Below are 18,026 nucleotides of genomic sequence, written 5' to 3' on the forward strand. Positions count from 1 at the left end.
AGAGAGGAACCAAGATAAGAGCAAAGTCACCAACCTAAGGATTAGACCTGCTGAAGAGAGGTGAGTGGTTTTCTATAAAACCAGAGACAAGAAAGCATGTGTACTTTCACAAGTCTTAATGAAGATATGTGAACAGGAAGTAAAGAGAGGTAAAATCAGAAAAACTCACATTTCTCTGTGATGTTTTAAATATGTTCATCGGCTAACAGAAAGGGGCAGCAGTGGAGAAGAGATCTGGAGAGACAGGAATTCTGGAAACGCTTCTCCCAGGCTGGGAGGAGGCTCATGTTTATGGCTTGGTAAGCAGCACTGACAACTCAGCTGGGTCTGGAAGCCATATATGGAGGGGCGTCAAACCACCCAGCTGGTGCTGGAGGATACCCACGGCTCTCAGCAACCTGGGTGTGGGAGTGAAGTAGGTGGGTGACCGGATTCAAGCATGGCATGCTGATTTCAGAGCAGATGTAGCAGAAGGAGGTAGACTGTGCTTTCCAGAGTCATGGGAATTAAGCACTTAGGTTGGAGGATGGCGATGGAGGATGACAAACTGGGAGAAAATCAGGGGTTGGGAGACAGCTGTCCATGAATAAGCTGCTAAGCAAAATGGTTGAAATTCAAGTGTATAATGACTTTAAAGAAAAGAAAAATCTTTTGAGCTCCAGGATTTACATCTACTTTATTTTCTTAAAATAGTTTAACTTTACTAATATCTTCACTTCTAAAATTCTCATTTATTTTTATAACATTACTTTACAGAAAAATTTTTTCTTTCAGTATTGAAAAACTAGAGATTGAAAAGTCACGTATTGTCCCACATTTCTTGAAGTAATGACATAGAACCAAACTTTCTGATTGCAGATAGAGAATACTGATCTCTATCCTTAAAACGCATCTATCTAAATTGTATGTGTGGAAGTAGTGTTTGTGTTCCTATTTAGAGAATCTTTATCTTTAAGTAATCTAGTCCTGTCTTTCTGTTCCCATTTCTATGCTCTTATCCATTTCCCTTTTTCTCCATTCCACCTTCTTATACATCCTATATATTCTATATCCTACATATTCTCTCTCTATATGTCTCCTATATATTCTATATTTTATACATCCTATATATTCTAGCCATACTGTTATGGGTTGAACTGTGTCACCTGATAAGATATGTGAGGTCCTAGCCCCCCCAGTACCTGAGAATATGACCTTATTTGGAAATAGGGTCTTTAAGGAGGTAAGCAAGTTAAAAGGAAGTAGTTAGGGTGGGCTCTATTCGAATATGAATGGTTTCCTTATAAAAAGGAGAAATTAGAACACCAACAGATATGCACACAGGGAGAACACCATGTGAAGATGAAGGCAGACACTGAGGTGGTGGATCTACCATCCAAGGAACACCCAAAGTTGCCAGCAAATCACCAAAAGCTACGGAGCGAGGCATGGAACTGATTCTTCCTCACAGCTCTCAGAAGGAGCAAACTCTGCTGACACCCTGATCTCAGATTTCTAGTCTCCAGAACTGTGAGACAGTAAATATCTGTTGTTCTAAGGCCCCCAGTTTTTGGTACTTTGTTACAGCAACCCCGAAAAACTAATACACATACCATACATTTTATTTACCATTCCCTAAATCTACCATATTTTTTCATAATTTTGTATTTTCACAGATACTCTCCTTCTACATAATGTTCTATTTACAACTTTGTCCATGGCAAAATTCTATGCTTCTTACAGATTAGGCTCAAGCATCCTTTCTTCTGTGATGCTTGCCTTAACCCATCCTGGTTCTCAGAGCAGACGCCTCTCTCTCAAACTTGATAACTTGCACTACAATGGCCTTTGACTCCCTCCAAGAAAAGCGATCACCTTATGAACAGAAGCAATGTCTTAGTTCTCTTTATATCCCCAACCTCTGCCACTATGACTGGCCTACCAGTCAAAGGTATATATGGGAAAAAAATGAGTGGTTGCCCTTCTCAAATAACATGTAAAGGGAGTTGAATATTTTAGCCAGTTGTACGTTTTTCTTTTAAGTGACAATAAGATAATGCTGTTTTATGTAGAGCTCTTCACTATGATTCCTCTTTTTTATCCTTTACTATAAGGACTACAAAGATTTTTGTAAAGAAAAACACTGAAAATCAGAGACTAGTTTTATTTTTGCCAAATTTCAAAATGACTTGGTAAGCTGAGTCATTAGCTAAGACTCGGTTCTAAGTCTTAAGATAAGAATAGTTCCATTTTCCTGATGCGTGCCAGAAGTAAGGTTCTGAAACTGGTAAAGACACAAACCGGCAAAGGCTTCATTTATTTCATGTGTGCACATACAGTTTGTCTTCTCAGCTGTCTTTGAATGGTGGTTGAGGGTGGCGGAGGGATGCTTTGGAGTTCTAAGGCAAGGTCCTCAGAGAAGTTTTGTTTCTTTACTTGATGGGGGGGCTCAAGACATGCTTTCCATCTGTGACATGAGAATTATAAGAATTTTATCCCCAATGCATTTACATCAAAGTTGTTAGTTTCTTGGTCTTTATTTATTCACATTTGTCTTTATATAACTCCAACTCCTGCATATTGAAAAATAGTCTTTGCTTATGTAGCTTGGCAGGGAGTACAACATAATAGAAAGATCTGAGATTTCACTAAAGGTTCCTCAGCAGTCTTATGTGTAATATAAAAACATTATCCATGTGAATCACACTTGATATAGTTCAAAGAATTTCCACTCATTATTTAAGGTGATCTTCAAAATAACAATATGAGAAGGTAGAGTAAATATTAATTGCCCCATTTCATGTACAAAATCACTGAGATTCAAACATTAATTGATTGGTTCAGAGTGCAAAGCTCATTAAGAACTGAGCTAGGGTTGGTATCCAGACTTCTTGACTCCAGTGAATTGCTCTCTACCGTTTCCTAAATGTAATTAATATATTTTAAAAATCATTATGCTCAAAAATAAGGTCATCATATATTTACTTGTTCTCCAACTTACAGTAATAAAGGTTTTAGTAAAGATTTTCATAAGTTCATGTTATAACTATATTTCTTTCCTCTGATGGTGGTTAAAATTTACCTCTTCTTAGATTGCTAAGATGCTATAAACATATTTTACCATGTTGATTATAATTCCAACCTAGAAAACAAAACAATTTTAATGACTGAGAGATACCACAGAGCTAAAAGAATTACTAACCCAGTCATTTATGCTAAGTGCATTTATCATGAATTCACTACACTTTTAAGAGAAATACTCAGATCATTGAATGTAGATAGCTATTTCCCATTTAATAATTTCATATATGGCAAATATATTAAAATACATTTTATTCCAAAAGGTGAATAAGTTACTCATCCTATATTCTAATTTTTGGAGAATCTGTTAAAACAAAAATATTTAAATGAATGGCAAATTTAAATTATTTCATACGTTGCACTATTATCAGTTTCACATTGGCCTTATGCTAGTCAACTTAGCAAACTATTTCCTTTGACACATTTATTTTGACAACTACGACTCTTTTTTGTTTCATTCATTCATGTAATGTACATTTAGTAAGCACTCACTGCATCTGGCCCTTTATATATACTAAATACAGAGCAGTGAAAAATAAACAGACTCATTTCTTTTAAAGTTTACAGGCTGGCATGAAAGGCAATAATGAAAAGTAATAAGTATTGTAGTAGAGCTATGCAAAAGTTTTATGGGACAAAAAAAATGTGACGGGCAAAGTTAGGAAGGCATCTGTAAAAATGAATAGAATCTTGAAGGATATAACAATCAGAGGTAAAGGGGAACTAATTTTCCAAGCAGAGACAAAACTTGTACAATGGAGTATCAAGGCATTATGACATAGCAGATTTAGAGAATTTAAAATTCTTAAATTGGAGATGGGATGACAATGGGGGAGTGTGGAAGATGCGATTGGAGGCAGAGGTGGGACCAGGTTTTGACTAACTCTGCATGTGATAAGGAGTCTGTGAGTCTATAACTTTCTTTCTCAAAGTTATAGAGGAATTTAGCTTGTTCAGAGCTGGAGTTCTGGAAAGGTAACAGGGGATAATGGATTAAGAATGGAAAAATAAAGAGTTGCTTTCAAACAACATTAAAATAGCATTGGCTAAATCATGTTCTTTGTGATATCCTGGGGAATTAATGTCTATTGTAATGGCTAGTTCTAACTATTTTTTTCTAGAGCTGGTATATCATCTACAGTGGTTGAGTATGTAAATGTAGGTATGTACGTGTAGTGTTTTTTAATGAACTACTTATTTTATAATAGTTTTATGTTTGCAGAGGAGATGCAAAAATAGTGCAGAGTTGCCACATATCCTCCACCCAGTCTCCTCTATTGCTAACATATTACATGCTGCATTACCATAACTAAGAAACCAACATTGGTACATTACTATGATTAACTGAATTCCACCAAACTTTACACCTTATTTAGAGTTCACTAGTTTGTTTTTTTTTTTTTTTTCGTAATGTTCTTTTTCTGTTTTAGGATTCAATCCAGCATGCAATGTTACATTCAGTCTTTATAGCTTATACCCTCCTGTGATCTGTGACAGTTTCTCACGTGTTCCTCGTGTTTCACAACCTTTACACTTTCAAAGAGTACGGGTTAGGCATTTCGTAGCCTGTCCCTCAATTTGGGTTTGACACATTTCTTTCCTCATGGTTAGCCTGGGGTGACGAAGACCACAGGGGCGAAGGGTGATTTTCATTATGTCTTATCAAAGGGTACATGTTACGAAGAGGACCTTCTTATCACATCTTATCAAAGGGTACATGCTGCCACTGATGATGTCAACTTTGATCTGAGATTGGTTGTGTTTGCCAACTTTCACCACTTTAAACTTACCCTCCCAACTCCACACCTCCCTGTGTCTCTTTTTCCATACTCTACTCTTTGCAAAGGAGTTACTAAGCACAGTGCACACTCAAGGGCAGGAGTAAAGGGGGCAGTATCTATGTATATTATTTGGAATTCTTTAAGGGAGTTTGTCTCCCATTCATTTTTCCCCTTTATTTATTTATTCACTCATTAATATCAGTCTGGACTGATTTCAAAGATATTTAGTTTATACTTTGGATTATAATTCTACATTATGTTGTATATTTTCTTGATCACATTGTTCCAGATTCTGGCCATTGGGAGCTCATTCAGGTTGCCTCCTTTATCTCTTCGACATATCACATTCTTTTATTTTTCAAGCACTTTCGTAGCTATATTTTGAATATAAAACTGTGACATTCGGGTATTTTATCTAGAAAGTTGGAAGAAAATGAAATGTTAGTCCTGACACTGTTATATATTACATAATATCCAGGGGTCTAGACACATTTTATTATTTGCAAAGTGGAGAGAATACCATGTTTAAGGAATTATGCTAATTAAGATGTGTAATAAAAGATTGAAGTGGCATTCAAAATCACATATTGCAGTATATAGTCAATATGGCTCATTTAGCATGGCACCTCATCACTTGCAGCTCTTTTTGAATGAGTAATGTTAAAGCTAAGCTTAAAACTGGCTTAAAAATGAAAAAAGAAATTAGAAGTCCTTAACATTTAGAAATTCTTGAATGTCAAATTCTTATCTTTAACTACTTTAAATGACAGGTCAGCTGCCCTAATTGTTATGGTAATATCAAACAAAAGCACTCTGAGCTTTATTTTGCTTTTCATTTCACAAATCAATTTTCTCTTCAAAGGCATGATACATTTCTTATTTGTTCTAAAACACGCTGCTACCTTGGTAACTACCAAATTATATACCTTACGTGGCAGTGTTGACAAAGAGAATCTTACAAAAGACACAAAGAGTATAAAGAGACCTGAGGATTGCTGTTTGATTCTAATGTCTAGAAAGACCTATCACAGACTGTTAACCAACACAGACCTTGAAAGCATCTATGCTATCTTCTAACAGAGCTACAAATCTAGATGAGAATTCGGGCTTCCCATCCCTTCATTTCCCACACAGTAAGTCCGATAGCTCCTCCCTGCGCCCAAATTAGCAGCTTGTAATGCATTCCCAGCGCTGCTGTACTTATTCAGCATATCTTCTGTGTTCTTGGAAAAGTGATATGAGGTTGGAAAGGGAATTTGTTCTGGAAATAAATGTGACCCTTCATTTCACTTAGATTTTCACAAATCTGTAACTTTGGATGCATTGACTTAATAGCAGGAATGATGCAAGTGAAACCAGGATAAAGATGACCATAAACTGCGAATCAGATGTCTGGACTCAAGTTCCAACCAGCAATATGCAATATGGCATGCTATAGCAGGCTCCTCTGAGATTCATTTTGTATCTTTGAAAATAATTGATTTCAATATATTATCTTTACGATTTCCTCTGGTTCTGAAATCTATGACGCTCTGATAAAAATTTTCCTTTCATAATTCCTCAAATAATTAATTCACTGACTTCGTTGATTTCTCTGGAGCAACTCCAAATACACTACATCTTTTCTCGGAGGCTTTCTCCCTTAAAATGCAATTACTGGAGGTTTAAGCTATATTTATGCAAAGAGAAACATGTAAGTCAGGAGAGAATAAAGATTTTTGATATTATTATTTTAATCAGTCATAAGTTCAGCCTATTTTGTGCAGGATAATAAAAGTTTGTGTTAAAGCAGCTATTTCTTAAGAAGGGAGGGTGGACGGTAGCCCTCCCCTCCAGCAGGGGCCTGTTCCTTCCTCCATTCACTGGAGCTCTAGACCAAGATCGAGCTATGCAGCCGAGAAATAGGTAATGTTTTCTTCCACATTTAATCATTCAGAGTTCCAGCACAAGCTATAGGAGATCAAATATACATATAATAAAATATATATGTATGTATCTTTGCTACCTATATTTCTTAGAGCTGTGTTATGGATTGAATTATGCCCACCCCCCCAAATTCATATGTTGAAATTCTATCCCCTAATACCTCAGAATATGACTTTATTTGGAAATAGGGTTGTTCAAATGTAGTTAGTTAAGATGTGTGGTCATAATGGAGTAGAGTGGGCTCCTAACCTAATATGATTGGTGTCCTTATAAAAAAAGAGAAATTCGGATCCAGACACAGGGAGAACGTCATGTGAAGATTGAAGTTATACTCCCACAAAGCAGGGAACCATCAGAACCTAGAAGACAGGACTAGAACAGCTCCTTCCCATGGTCTTCAGAGGGACTGTGGACCCACGACAACTTGATTTCAGACTTCTGGCCTCCAGAACTGTTAAGACAACACATTCTGTTGTTCTGAGTCACCTAGTTTGTGGAACTTTGTTACAGCTGCCCTGGGAAATCAATATAAGCTGTAACACAGGTGTACGGTGCAGGGGCTAAGGGCTGGATTTCTTTTAATATCAGCGAATGTGTTAGCACTATCACTGGCTTATGAGTTTATTTTGCCCATGTTGCCAGTTTGTTTTCCTATTGATTATGAGGCATCTGTTTTCAAGTAAGGGTCTTTGTCACTTACTCGCTATTTAATTAGCCTCACTGATCTTCACTTCCCTGATAATAGTAATACTCGATCTAGCATAACATGGGCTTATTTGTGAGGATCAAATGAGATAATGTAAGTGAAAAATAACACAGAGGCACGTAGAAGGGGATGCTGTGTAGACGTTAAGATCCGGGACAGTGCTGAATTAGTTTACTCCTCCTTTTTTACTTGTTGTGACTGAGCTGTGGACTCATTTCCATCATTTTAAAATGAGACTTGTAATAGAAACTTTGTCTTAAAATTGTAGTGAAGATCAATGATTTAATACATAAAGATATCTTAGAAATTTGTCCTACACATAGAAACAACTCGATAAATGGTATCTAATAGAAGTAACTTGCAAACTACTAAGAACCATACAAATGTTAGATTATTAAAATTTATAGTTAGTAAAGAGCTTATTGATGAATGCACTTACTGTGAACATACCTTTTAGCAGCAGCATATTTTTGGAGAGCTAAGGACAGACCATCACAGATGAGGGATGTTACCAGTGGACCAGGTTTGCCCAGTGAATCAGAAGAACCTTAGAACTAGAGGCTATTACTTATACACTAGTTTTTTCATTTCCTGGTGTAAAAATACTTCACAGCCAAACTTTTTGTTGAGCATCACACTAATTGCTCTGATATGCAAACAAAATGTGAAGGATTTAGGCACATTTTACTTGGCCATACAGAAAGGGGAATTGATTTTTTAAAAACCGCTTTTAAAAGTTTCTAATTAAATCGTTGTTTGCCTATCTTTAAATTGAGACATTGTCTCTACATTACCCCCCTAGTTGACAGTAAGTAAAAAATAGCCAGCCACTTTCTCACCTTGCTGTATACCTCACGGTGAGTTTTTTGGGTCACTGGAAAACACTACTTGCTTCATGTGTCTGGTCTTTCAGTGGAAAAAGAAACATTTTAGTGTCTGGCCTTACAGAAGAGAAAGAAGTGTTTTAGTAAAACACTTTCTATTAGCTTACTTGGAGTAAATAGAAACAGTTGAAACTTTTAAAAATGAATTCTATTATCACATTTATTCAATTTCACACAACTTACCCAGGAAGTATATACTTGGAAGACGGATTGTCTCAGTGCTGTGGATAAGTTATAGTCTTCAGAACTGTGGTGTGTTTGGTGTCCAGCCCACATAATATTAACCTCTGCAAACACACAATTTGAAAAGAGCCATAAGAATAAGAACAAAGCCACTTCCATTTTTAGTTATGTATGCTGCTCTGTTGAGTGACAAAGAAAAAATCTGGAACATCTCTGAAAAAGCTAACCAATATAATTATAATTAAAGTAAGCTGTCTAAAATCACTTTTGGAAGAAGGGAGGGTATAAATGACAAACAAATAAAAAAATTGAAATGTAGCCAATAAATATGTATAGTATATATGATATAACTAAATGCTTCCAGAAAACTGAAATTTACACTTTGCTAGCATATTACAATATGACAGATCATAAAAGCTAGCTGGTAATGCTGCAACAATACAGTCAATGGATAGTGATGATTTTTCAGTATGTGATAATATATTTCTAATTAAAGAAGAACACTCTGATGGTAGAAATTTGTGCATAATTTTTAGAATGAAATATTATATAATAATCTTTCCTGTTGACTTTTTGAGAAGTTTCAAAATCTGTCTACTGGAATAAGAAGCAAAGCAGAGTAATATTTGGTTCTAAGATTTTTTTTTTTTTTTAAGAAAGATTAGCTCTGAGCTAACTACTGCCAATCTTCCTCTTTTTGCTGAGGAAGACTGGCCCTGAGCTAACATCCATGCCCATCTTCCTCTACTTTATAAGTGGTACACCTACCACAGCACTGCGTTTGCCAAGTGGTGCCATGTCCACCCGGGATCCAAACCTGCGAACCCCAGGCCGCCGAGAAGCGGAACATGCGCACTAAACTGCTGTGCCACCAGGCCAGCCCCTGGTTCTAATATTTAAGGTTTCATTTTTGTTTGCAGAAATATGTTAGCTAATAGTTACATATAGGTCTTTCCATATCTTACCAAACACTGTACCATTTCAAAAGTTGCCCCACATAGCTCTTGTTTGCCCTCATGATAAAAAATGAAATGTAAGTTGTTTATTTTCCTTGAGCATTGTGTAGATTGCCAACATACTGCCTTGAGTTTCATATACACCCTGAAAGGATAGTTGCTTATTTTTCTACAACAAATATGCCACTAAAATAACCTCCTAAGGAGATGGAACAGAAGAGAACAAGCCCACATTTTTTATTCTGTCCATATTTTTCATTTCTTACCTGAATTACAGATCAAAATGCACATTATATTCTATTCAAGTAAAGCAAAGTATATTCTGAGCTAAAATAACTTATACTTAGTTTTCTGCTACCAATACAGGAGATAGAATTAACCATGTGATATGATCATTGTATCCCTGTTCGTACAGATTAGAAATGAAATCTTTTAGGCTTGAATGCATGGCAACCGAACAGTGAAACTAAGAGTGGAAGCAATGGGTTATTGATTGGTCTTCGCAGTTGCCATACACTAATAGTTAAAATACATGGCACAGGGTAGAACAATTTTTCAGAGATTTTTATGAAAATCATGGAGACATCTATATATACACATACATAATATACAATATATGTATATCAATACTGGTAGCCTTCTTGGGCATTTATTTAGGCAACAAAAGCTCCCCGGACAATCTGTGTAGGGGGTTAACAAACAAAATTTGCAAAAGAGTTTTGGTAGACAAATGATATCTCAGAGATATAAGAAGGACTTAATTCTGTGAGAAAGAGAAGATTATTAACAGGATTATGAATAGATAGCCCTATCAGAAGTCATGTCTATGAGAGTCATATATTTTCAGTGAAACAAGTATTTTCATAAACCATCAGTTTATACGTAATTTAGATACTGACTGACATTTTAATCATTCCTAAAGATGACCCTGTATTTCTACCCAAGCAACTGAGTCAAGCATTCTTACCACAAATGACCTCTAAAAATTTACCATAATGACCTCTGGAACTTCCCAGGCATAACCCTTGAAATAACCTAGAACCTAAATCTCTGGTTTATTGACTAGCCTATATAGCTATAAATAAGAGATATATAAAGAATCCTGTGGCACTTGATATCTTCAGATGTTGCGTGGAACTTTATTAAGAGGTAATAAATTTAACGAATCTGCTAAGTCCTTCAAAACTTCTTACAGATTGAGCCCTTAACGTAATTCTAAACACCATTTTCTCTTCAGAACATACTCATTATTGAACATTGCAGAACCTATTACTTATAAACTTCATTACAAATAGAGACATTGTTCAATTTGTTGGACCTTTCAGAATTTCTTCAAAAAATTCATCATAATGCATCCATATTATGAACTCACAAGGGGATGAGCTAATCAGATGAGGTTTAATTAGAGGGTAATAATATATATTGGAACTACTTCCTTTTAACCTCCACAGAAGCTAAATAGTGGAACAAACAATCCGCGAAGGTAGAGGTTAAAGACCTGTCTCTTTCGTTGTTCTAAAAGCATTTACTTCCTATCGCAAACTGTGTGTAAGACAAGCCTTCATTCAATGAAGCGCAGCTGTATAAACAGGGCAGAGTAACTGGATCCTACTGCCTTACTTCTGCCACTTTTCAGAGCTGAGGAAAACAAGAAGAAATACAGGAATTTTTTTTCACAGTCTATATTAACTTACTTGAAGTAAATTATTTTCAAAGGAGTTATAAAAATGCATTTTATAGTGAATTGTTCCAATAGTTCTTTTGTAAACAAAACAAGAAAAATTAATAGTGTGTTTGCAAAGATGTTCATCTTCCCTAATATTTGAACTGATGAATTGCCTGTTCAAGGAAAAGCAAATATTAAAGTGGAAAGAAATATTATTACAATAAACTTCTTTCTATAAAAGAATTAATATAATTATAAGTTGTAGTCATTAATAATTTTCTTTTCCTATAAACAAATCATTGGTTATAAAGGCATATGATATGTTATTATGGCTTTTCAGTGATATAATTAGTAACATTCATGCTGCTTTCCAGTGCCAAAATGTAGATTTGTATAAATATATTTTATTAATACACTGACCAATGATTCAATTTGTTTGGCCAAAATTTAATGTAATATGTGTGTTTGAGTGTATGTTATATTCTTGAGTTTGTTAACTTTTTCCCGTTTTTTGAAAATCAAGGTATAACTTACATACAGTGAAATTCATCCCTTTTTGGATTCAATTCTATTAGTTTTTACCAAACAAATACAGCTGTGTAATCACAATCACAATCAAGATACAGAAAAGTTTTGAGCCAGCCCTGATGGCCTAGTGGTTAAAGTTCAGTGCTCACTGCTTCAGAGGCCCGAGTTCACTTCCTGGTTACAGAACCACACCACCTGTCAGTTGCCATGCTGTGGTGGTGGCTCACATAGAAGAACTAGAATGACTTACAACTAGCATACACAACCATGTATTGGGCTTTAGGGAGAAAAAAAAGAGAAAGATTGGCAACAGATGTTAGCTCAGGGCAAATCTTTCCCGCAAAATAAATTAAAAAATAACAAATAACACATTCTTAAAAAGAAATGGGAATAAACTAAATCCCTCTTCTTTGAAAAAACAATACAGAAAAGTTTTGATCATCTCCCAAATTTCCCCATTCCACTTTGTGTTTGTGGCAGCCTGACTCTGAGATGGCTGCCTGATTCAGAAGATGAGATTCTGGACTTTGAATTGATAATGTAATGAGATGAAACTCTTAGGACCTTGGGAGAGGTGAGTATGTTTTGCAGATGAGAGAAATATGAATCACTGGGATCCAGAGGACTGACTGTGAAAGACAATGTTATTTTTTTGGAAGACTGGCCCTGAGCTAACATCTGTTGCCAATCTTCCTCTTTTTTTTCTCCCCAAAGCCCCAGTACATAGTTGTATATCCTAGTTGCAAGTAGTTCTAATTCCTCTATGTGGGATGCCCCACAGCATGGCTTGATGAACTGTGGGTAGGTCCACGCCCAGGATCGGAACCTGCCAACAGGCTGCCAAAGCAGAGCATGCAAACTTAGCCACAGGACGGGCCCCTGAGAGTCAGTCTTTAAGACAGTCCCCAATGATTCCTGCCTACTGGTGTTCATCCACTTGCACAGTCCCTCCCCTTCAGTGTGGGCTGAATTTAGTGACTCCTTTGTAGTAAATATAATTTGGGCAAAGGTTATGGGATGTCACTCTGGTATTAGGTTATAAAAAGACAGTGGCTTATGTCTTGAGTGCTCTGTCTGAGGAAAGTCAGCTGTCATGTTGTGAGCTGCCCTTTGGAGAAGTACATACGGCAGGAAAGTAGGAGAGGTCTCAAGCTAATCAGTTAGCAAGGAACTAAGCTCCTCAGTCCAAACTCCACAAGGAACTGCCAACCATGTAAGTGAGTTTGGAAGCTGATCCTCCCCTAGTTGAGCCTTCAGATAGCAATGCATCAGCAGACAGCTTAGCTGCTTAGCTGCAACCTCATGAAAGGACTTATGCCAGAAGCACTCATCTAAGCTGTGCCTGGATTTCTGACCCAGAGAAGCTGTGAGAGAAGCCACTAATATGTTACAAAGCAGTAGATAATTAATACAGTGGACAATCCCCCCAACCACATTCTCAGTCCCTAACATCCACTGATTTGGTTTCTTTCTTATAATTTTGCCTTTTTGAGAACATCATATAAATGAATTATTTAGTATTTGGCCTTTAGAGTCTGGTTTCTTTCACTTAGCATAATGCATTACAGATTCCTCTATTTTGCTTTGTTTATCAGTAGTTTGCTCCCTTTTTTTCTGACTAGTATTCCTTTTGCATGTACTAGTTTTTGTTTTGTTTTGTTTTTATCCATTCAGTAGTTGAAGAACATTTCAGTTGTCTCCAGTTTTTGGCAATTACAAATAAAGCATCTACAAACATTCTCATAGAGGTTTTCTGAGAACATACTTTTTCATTTCACTTGGGTAAATAGCTGGGAATGAGATTACTGAGCTTGTATGGTATGTTTACATTTAGCTTGTTAAGAAACTGTCAAACAGTTAATGAACTGTCACTTCTTATATTATCACCAGCAATGTGCGAGAGTCAACGTTGCTCCACATCTCTGGCAATATTTGACATTATTATTGATTTATTGATTTATTTGATAGCCAGTGTAATAGGTGTGTAATGGCATCACATTGAAATTTTAATTTGAATTGCCGTAACAGCTAATAATGATGATTCTCTCTCCATCTGCTTATTTGCCATCTGTATATCTTCTTTAAACTATCTATTCAAAATGCGTGCCCACATTTTAATTGGGTTGTTTTCTTACTATTGAGTGTTGAGAGATCTTTATATATTCTGCATACAAGTCCTTTATTAGATATGTGATTTGCAAACATTTTCTCCTAGGCTGTGGCCTGTCTTTTCATTTTTTAACAGTGGCTTATGAGGAACAAAAGTTTTAAATTTGATGAAATTTAATTTATATACTTGAGACTTTTATTAAAAGATACTTCTAGTGTATATAACCCAGAACAAGGGTTATTTTGGAGAAATTTTTCAGAACTATGAGAAATCTTTTTCTAGAAGCTAACAGAGTCTGTATGTGATACCTATCTAAAATATATCTAAATAAGTCTCTTGTGCCATTTCTTGTCACCCACAGAATGGAGAGAAATAACCCTTTAGGTTAATCTGAGATGTAAGCACAGATCTACAAGGAATTTTCACACTATGTAATACCTATTTAATCTTTAATAGTGAACAGGCCAGGAAGTCTTGGGGCATCCTTGGGGTATGGTGTTGCTTTCATTCATAATTTGGAAAACCTTCAAGTTATAAAGGAAGAAATGTTACAGGCATATTTGCAAAATGTTAGTGATTCTTGGCACCAAGAAAGGCATGTTCGTAACACTTTATGCAACATTTAGCACATTGTGAGGTTGCTATGGAATATGATATGTGCAGAGTCTTTTGGAGATACTTACTTCAAACTTTTAATTTTATAAATAATAAAATTGAAATTGAAAGGGAGAAGGGAAAAGAGTTTCATGAAAAGAAAGAAAGCTTTTTTCTCTCTCTCTTAGCAGTGATTTCTGTGATGCATTCACTTGCCTTTTAGATTTTTATTTCTTCTTCAGAAATGGAAGTGACTGGGTCCAAGTATGCTCTGGGCCCCAAATGGCACATATTTGGTAATTTCTAATAAGCGAAGGACATTAAGGAGCTCAAGACACACTATTAAATGATGGTGCTAAACCTCTTGAATTGGAACAACTGCTTATTGCCTTTTACAAGAATGTAACACTATAGGCATACCTTGGAGATATTGCAGGTTTGGTTCCAGACCACCACAATAAAGCAAATATCGCAATAATGCAAGTCACACGAATTTTTTGGTTTCCAAGTACATATAAAAGTTATGTTTACACTATGCTATAGTCTATTAAGTGTGCAATAGCATTATGTCTAAAAAAATGTACATACTTAATTAAAAAATATGTTATTACTAAAAAATGCTAACCGTCCATCATCTGAGCCTTCAATGAGTCATAATCTTTTTGCAGGTAGAAGGTCTTGCCTCGATGTCGATGGCTGGTGACTGATCAGGGCGATGGTTGCTGAAGTTGGGGGGGGCGTGGCAATTTTTCCTTTGTTTTTTGAAGAAGAAGATTAGACCTGAGCTAACATCTGCCACCAATCCTCCTCTTCTTTGCTGAGGAAGACTGGCCCTGAGCTAACATCTGTGCCCATCTTTCTCTACTTTATATGTGGGATGCCTGCCACAGCATGGCTTGACAAGCGGTGCATAGGTCCATACCCAGGATCTGAACTGGCGAAGCCCAGGCTGTCAAAGTGGAACGTGCAAACTTAACCACTGTGCCACCAGGCTAGCCCAGGCAATTCCTTAAAATAAGACAATAATGAAGTCTGCTGCATTGATTGACTCTTCCTTTCACAAACAGTGTCTCTGTAGCATGCAATGTTGTAGCATTTTACCCACAGAGGAATTCATTTCAAAATTGGAGTCAATCCTCTCAAATCCTGTCACTGCTTTATCAACTAAGGTTATGTAATATTCTAAATCCTTTGTTGTCATTTCAAAAATCTTTATAGCATCTTCACCAGGAGTAGATTCCATCTCAAGAGACCACTTTCTTTGCTCATCCATAAGAAACAACTTCTTATCTGTTAAAGTTTTATCATGAAATTGCAGAAATTCTTCAGGCTCCACTTCTAATTCTAGTTCTCTTGCTATTTGCACTACCTCTGCAGTTACTTCCTCCACTGAAGTCTTGAATCCCTCAAAGTCACCCATGAGAGGAAATCAGCTTCTTCCAAACTCCTGTTAATGTTGATATTTTGACCTCTTCTCATGAATTACAAATATTCTTAAAGACATCTAGAATGGTGAATCTTTTCTAGAAAGTTTTCAATTTACTTTGCCAAGATCCATCAGAGGAATCACTGTCTATAGCAGCTACAGCCTTATGAAGGGTATTTCTTAAATAATTAGACTTGAAAGTTGAAATTACTCCTTGATCCATGGGCTGCAGATGGATGTTTCATTCGCAGGCATGAAATCAACATTAATCTCATTGTGCATCTCCATCAGAGCTCTTGGATGACCTGGTGCATTGTCAATGAGCAGTAATATTTTGAAAGAAATCTTTTTTTCTGGGCAACATCTCTCAAAATTGGGCTTAAAATATTTAGCAGACCATGCTGTAGATAGATATCCTGTCTTCCAGGCTTTGTTCTTCCATTTATAAAGCACAGGCAGGGTAGATTCAGCATAATTCTTAAGGGCCCTAAGATTTTCAGAATGGTAAATGAGCATTGGCTTCAACTTAAAGTCACCAGCTGTCTTAGCCCCTAACCAGAGAGTCAGCCTGATCTTTGAAGCTATGAAGCCAAGCCCTGACTTCTCCTCTCTAGCTATGAAAGTCCTAGATGGTATCTTCTTCCAATATAAGGCTGTTACATCTATGTTGAAGACCATTTTTTAGTGTAACCACCTTCATGAATTATCTTAGTTAAATCTTCTGGATAACTTGCTGCAGCTTCTACAGCAGCACTTGCTGCTTCACCTTGTACTTTTAGGTTATGGAGATGACTTATTTCCTTAAACCTCATGAACCAATATTTGCTGGCTTCAAAATTTTCATCTGTAGCCTCCTCACCTTTCCCAGCCTTCAAAGAATTGAAGAGTGTTAGGGCCTTGCTCTGGGTTAGGCTTTGGCTTAAGGGAAGACTGTGGCTAGTTTGATCTTCTGTCCAGACCATGATAACTTTATCCACATCAGCAGTAAGGCTGTTTCATTTTCCTATCATTCCTGTGTTCACTGGAGCAGCACTTTTGATTTCCCTCACGAACCTTCCCTTTGCATTTACTGCTTGGCTAACTGGAGCAAGAGGTCTAGCTTTTGACCTATCTCAGCTTTTGACATGCTTTCCTCACTAAGCTTAATAATTTCTAGATTTTGGCTTAAACTGAGAGATATATGATTCATCCTTTCACTTGAACACTTAGAGGTCACTGTAGGGTTATTAATTGGCCTAAGTGCAATATTATTGTGTCTCAGGGAATAGAGAGACCTGAGGAGAGGCAGAGAGATGGGGAATGGCTGGCAGGTGCAGCAGTCAGCACACACAACATTTATCAATTAAGTTCACCGCCTTATACAGGCGCAGGTTTGGTGCCTCAGAACAATTACAATAGTAACATCAAACATCACTGATCACAGATCACCATAACAAATACAATAATAATGACAAAGTTTGAAACATTGCAAGAATTACCAAAATGTGACACAGAGACAAGAAGCAAGCAAATGCTGTCAGAAAAATGGCACCAATAGACTTGCTCAACATAAGGTTGCCACAAACCTTCAATCTGTGAAAAAATGCAATATCTGCAAAGTGCAATCGAGCTAAGCACGATAAAATGAGGTATGCCTAGATAAAAAAACTTAAACCTTTCAATTTTTGAATGGAATCAATTGTCACTGTGAATTTGAAGCTACCAGATATAAATCAATCTTTTAAAAATCTGTTTTATCTCTTCCAAACAGATAAGCATGACTGATAAATGATTTCAAGAAACTAATTGAACTAAGCAAACAAAAGGTTAGTGACAAACTCAAGCTATCAAACTGAAGTCTAACAGGAAAATGTAATAGGCAGTGAATAAAATGAATACACCCTCACTTATTTTCTTATTCTCTACTCAGTAAATAAATTATCGACATCATCAATTTTATCATCACAACTTCACTCACGTCGTATAGCAGCAAATCAAATTGTGATGATAAAATTGATGACACTGCTAATTCATTCAATGTGTAGACTGATATTTTTTGTTGTATTTTATTCTAATATGTCCTTTGCCCACTTAATACAAAAACGTAAATTACTAAGTGTATCTAAAAATGTCAAATAAATGAGAATTAAATTGATAAATTGGCTGGACTTTCATATTTTTGTTGAACACATTTTGCATATATCCAGATGTTCAGCATCATAGAAAC

The 18,026-nt window shown here is 36.3% G+C and overlaps 1 protein-coding gene across 9 annotated transcripts in view; it reads right to left on the reverse strand.

Annotated features, from left to right (window-relative positions):
• AGMO (alkylglycerol monooxygenase) overlaps positions 1 to 18,026 on the reverse strand; it is a 317,403-nt gene that overhangs the window by 180,257 nt on the left and 119,120 nt on the right. For all 9 annotated transcript variants that reach the window (XM_014851828.3, XM_070509363.1, XM_070509360.1 and 6 more), the window contains exon 4: positions 8,541 to 8,644. In XM_014851828.3, the coding sequence (XP_014707314.1) occupies positions 8,541 to 8,644 (104 nt within the window). The remainder of the gene's footprint in view (positions 1 to 8,540; positions 8,645 to 18,026) is intronic.

Source organism: Equus asinus, chromosome 1 (assembly GCF_041296235.1).
Source record: "Equus asinus isolate D_3611 breed Donkey chromosome 1, EquAss-T2T_v2, whole genome shotgun sequence".
In the NCBI taxonomy this organism is placed as follows: Eukaryota; Metazoa; Chordata; class Mammalia; order Perissodactyla; family Equidae; genus Equus; species Equus asinus.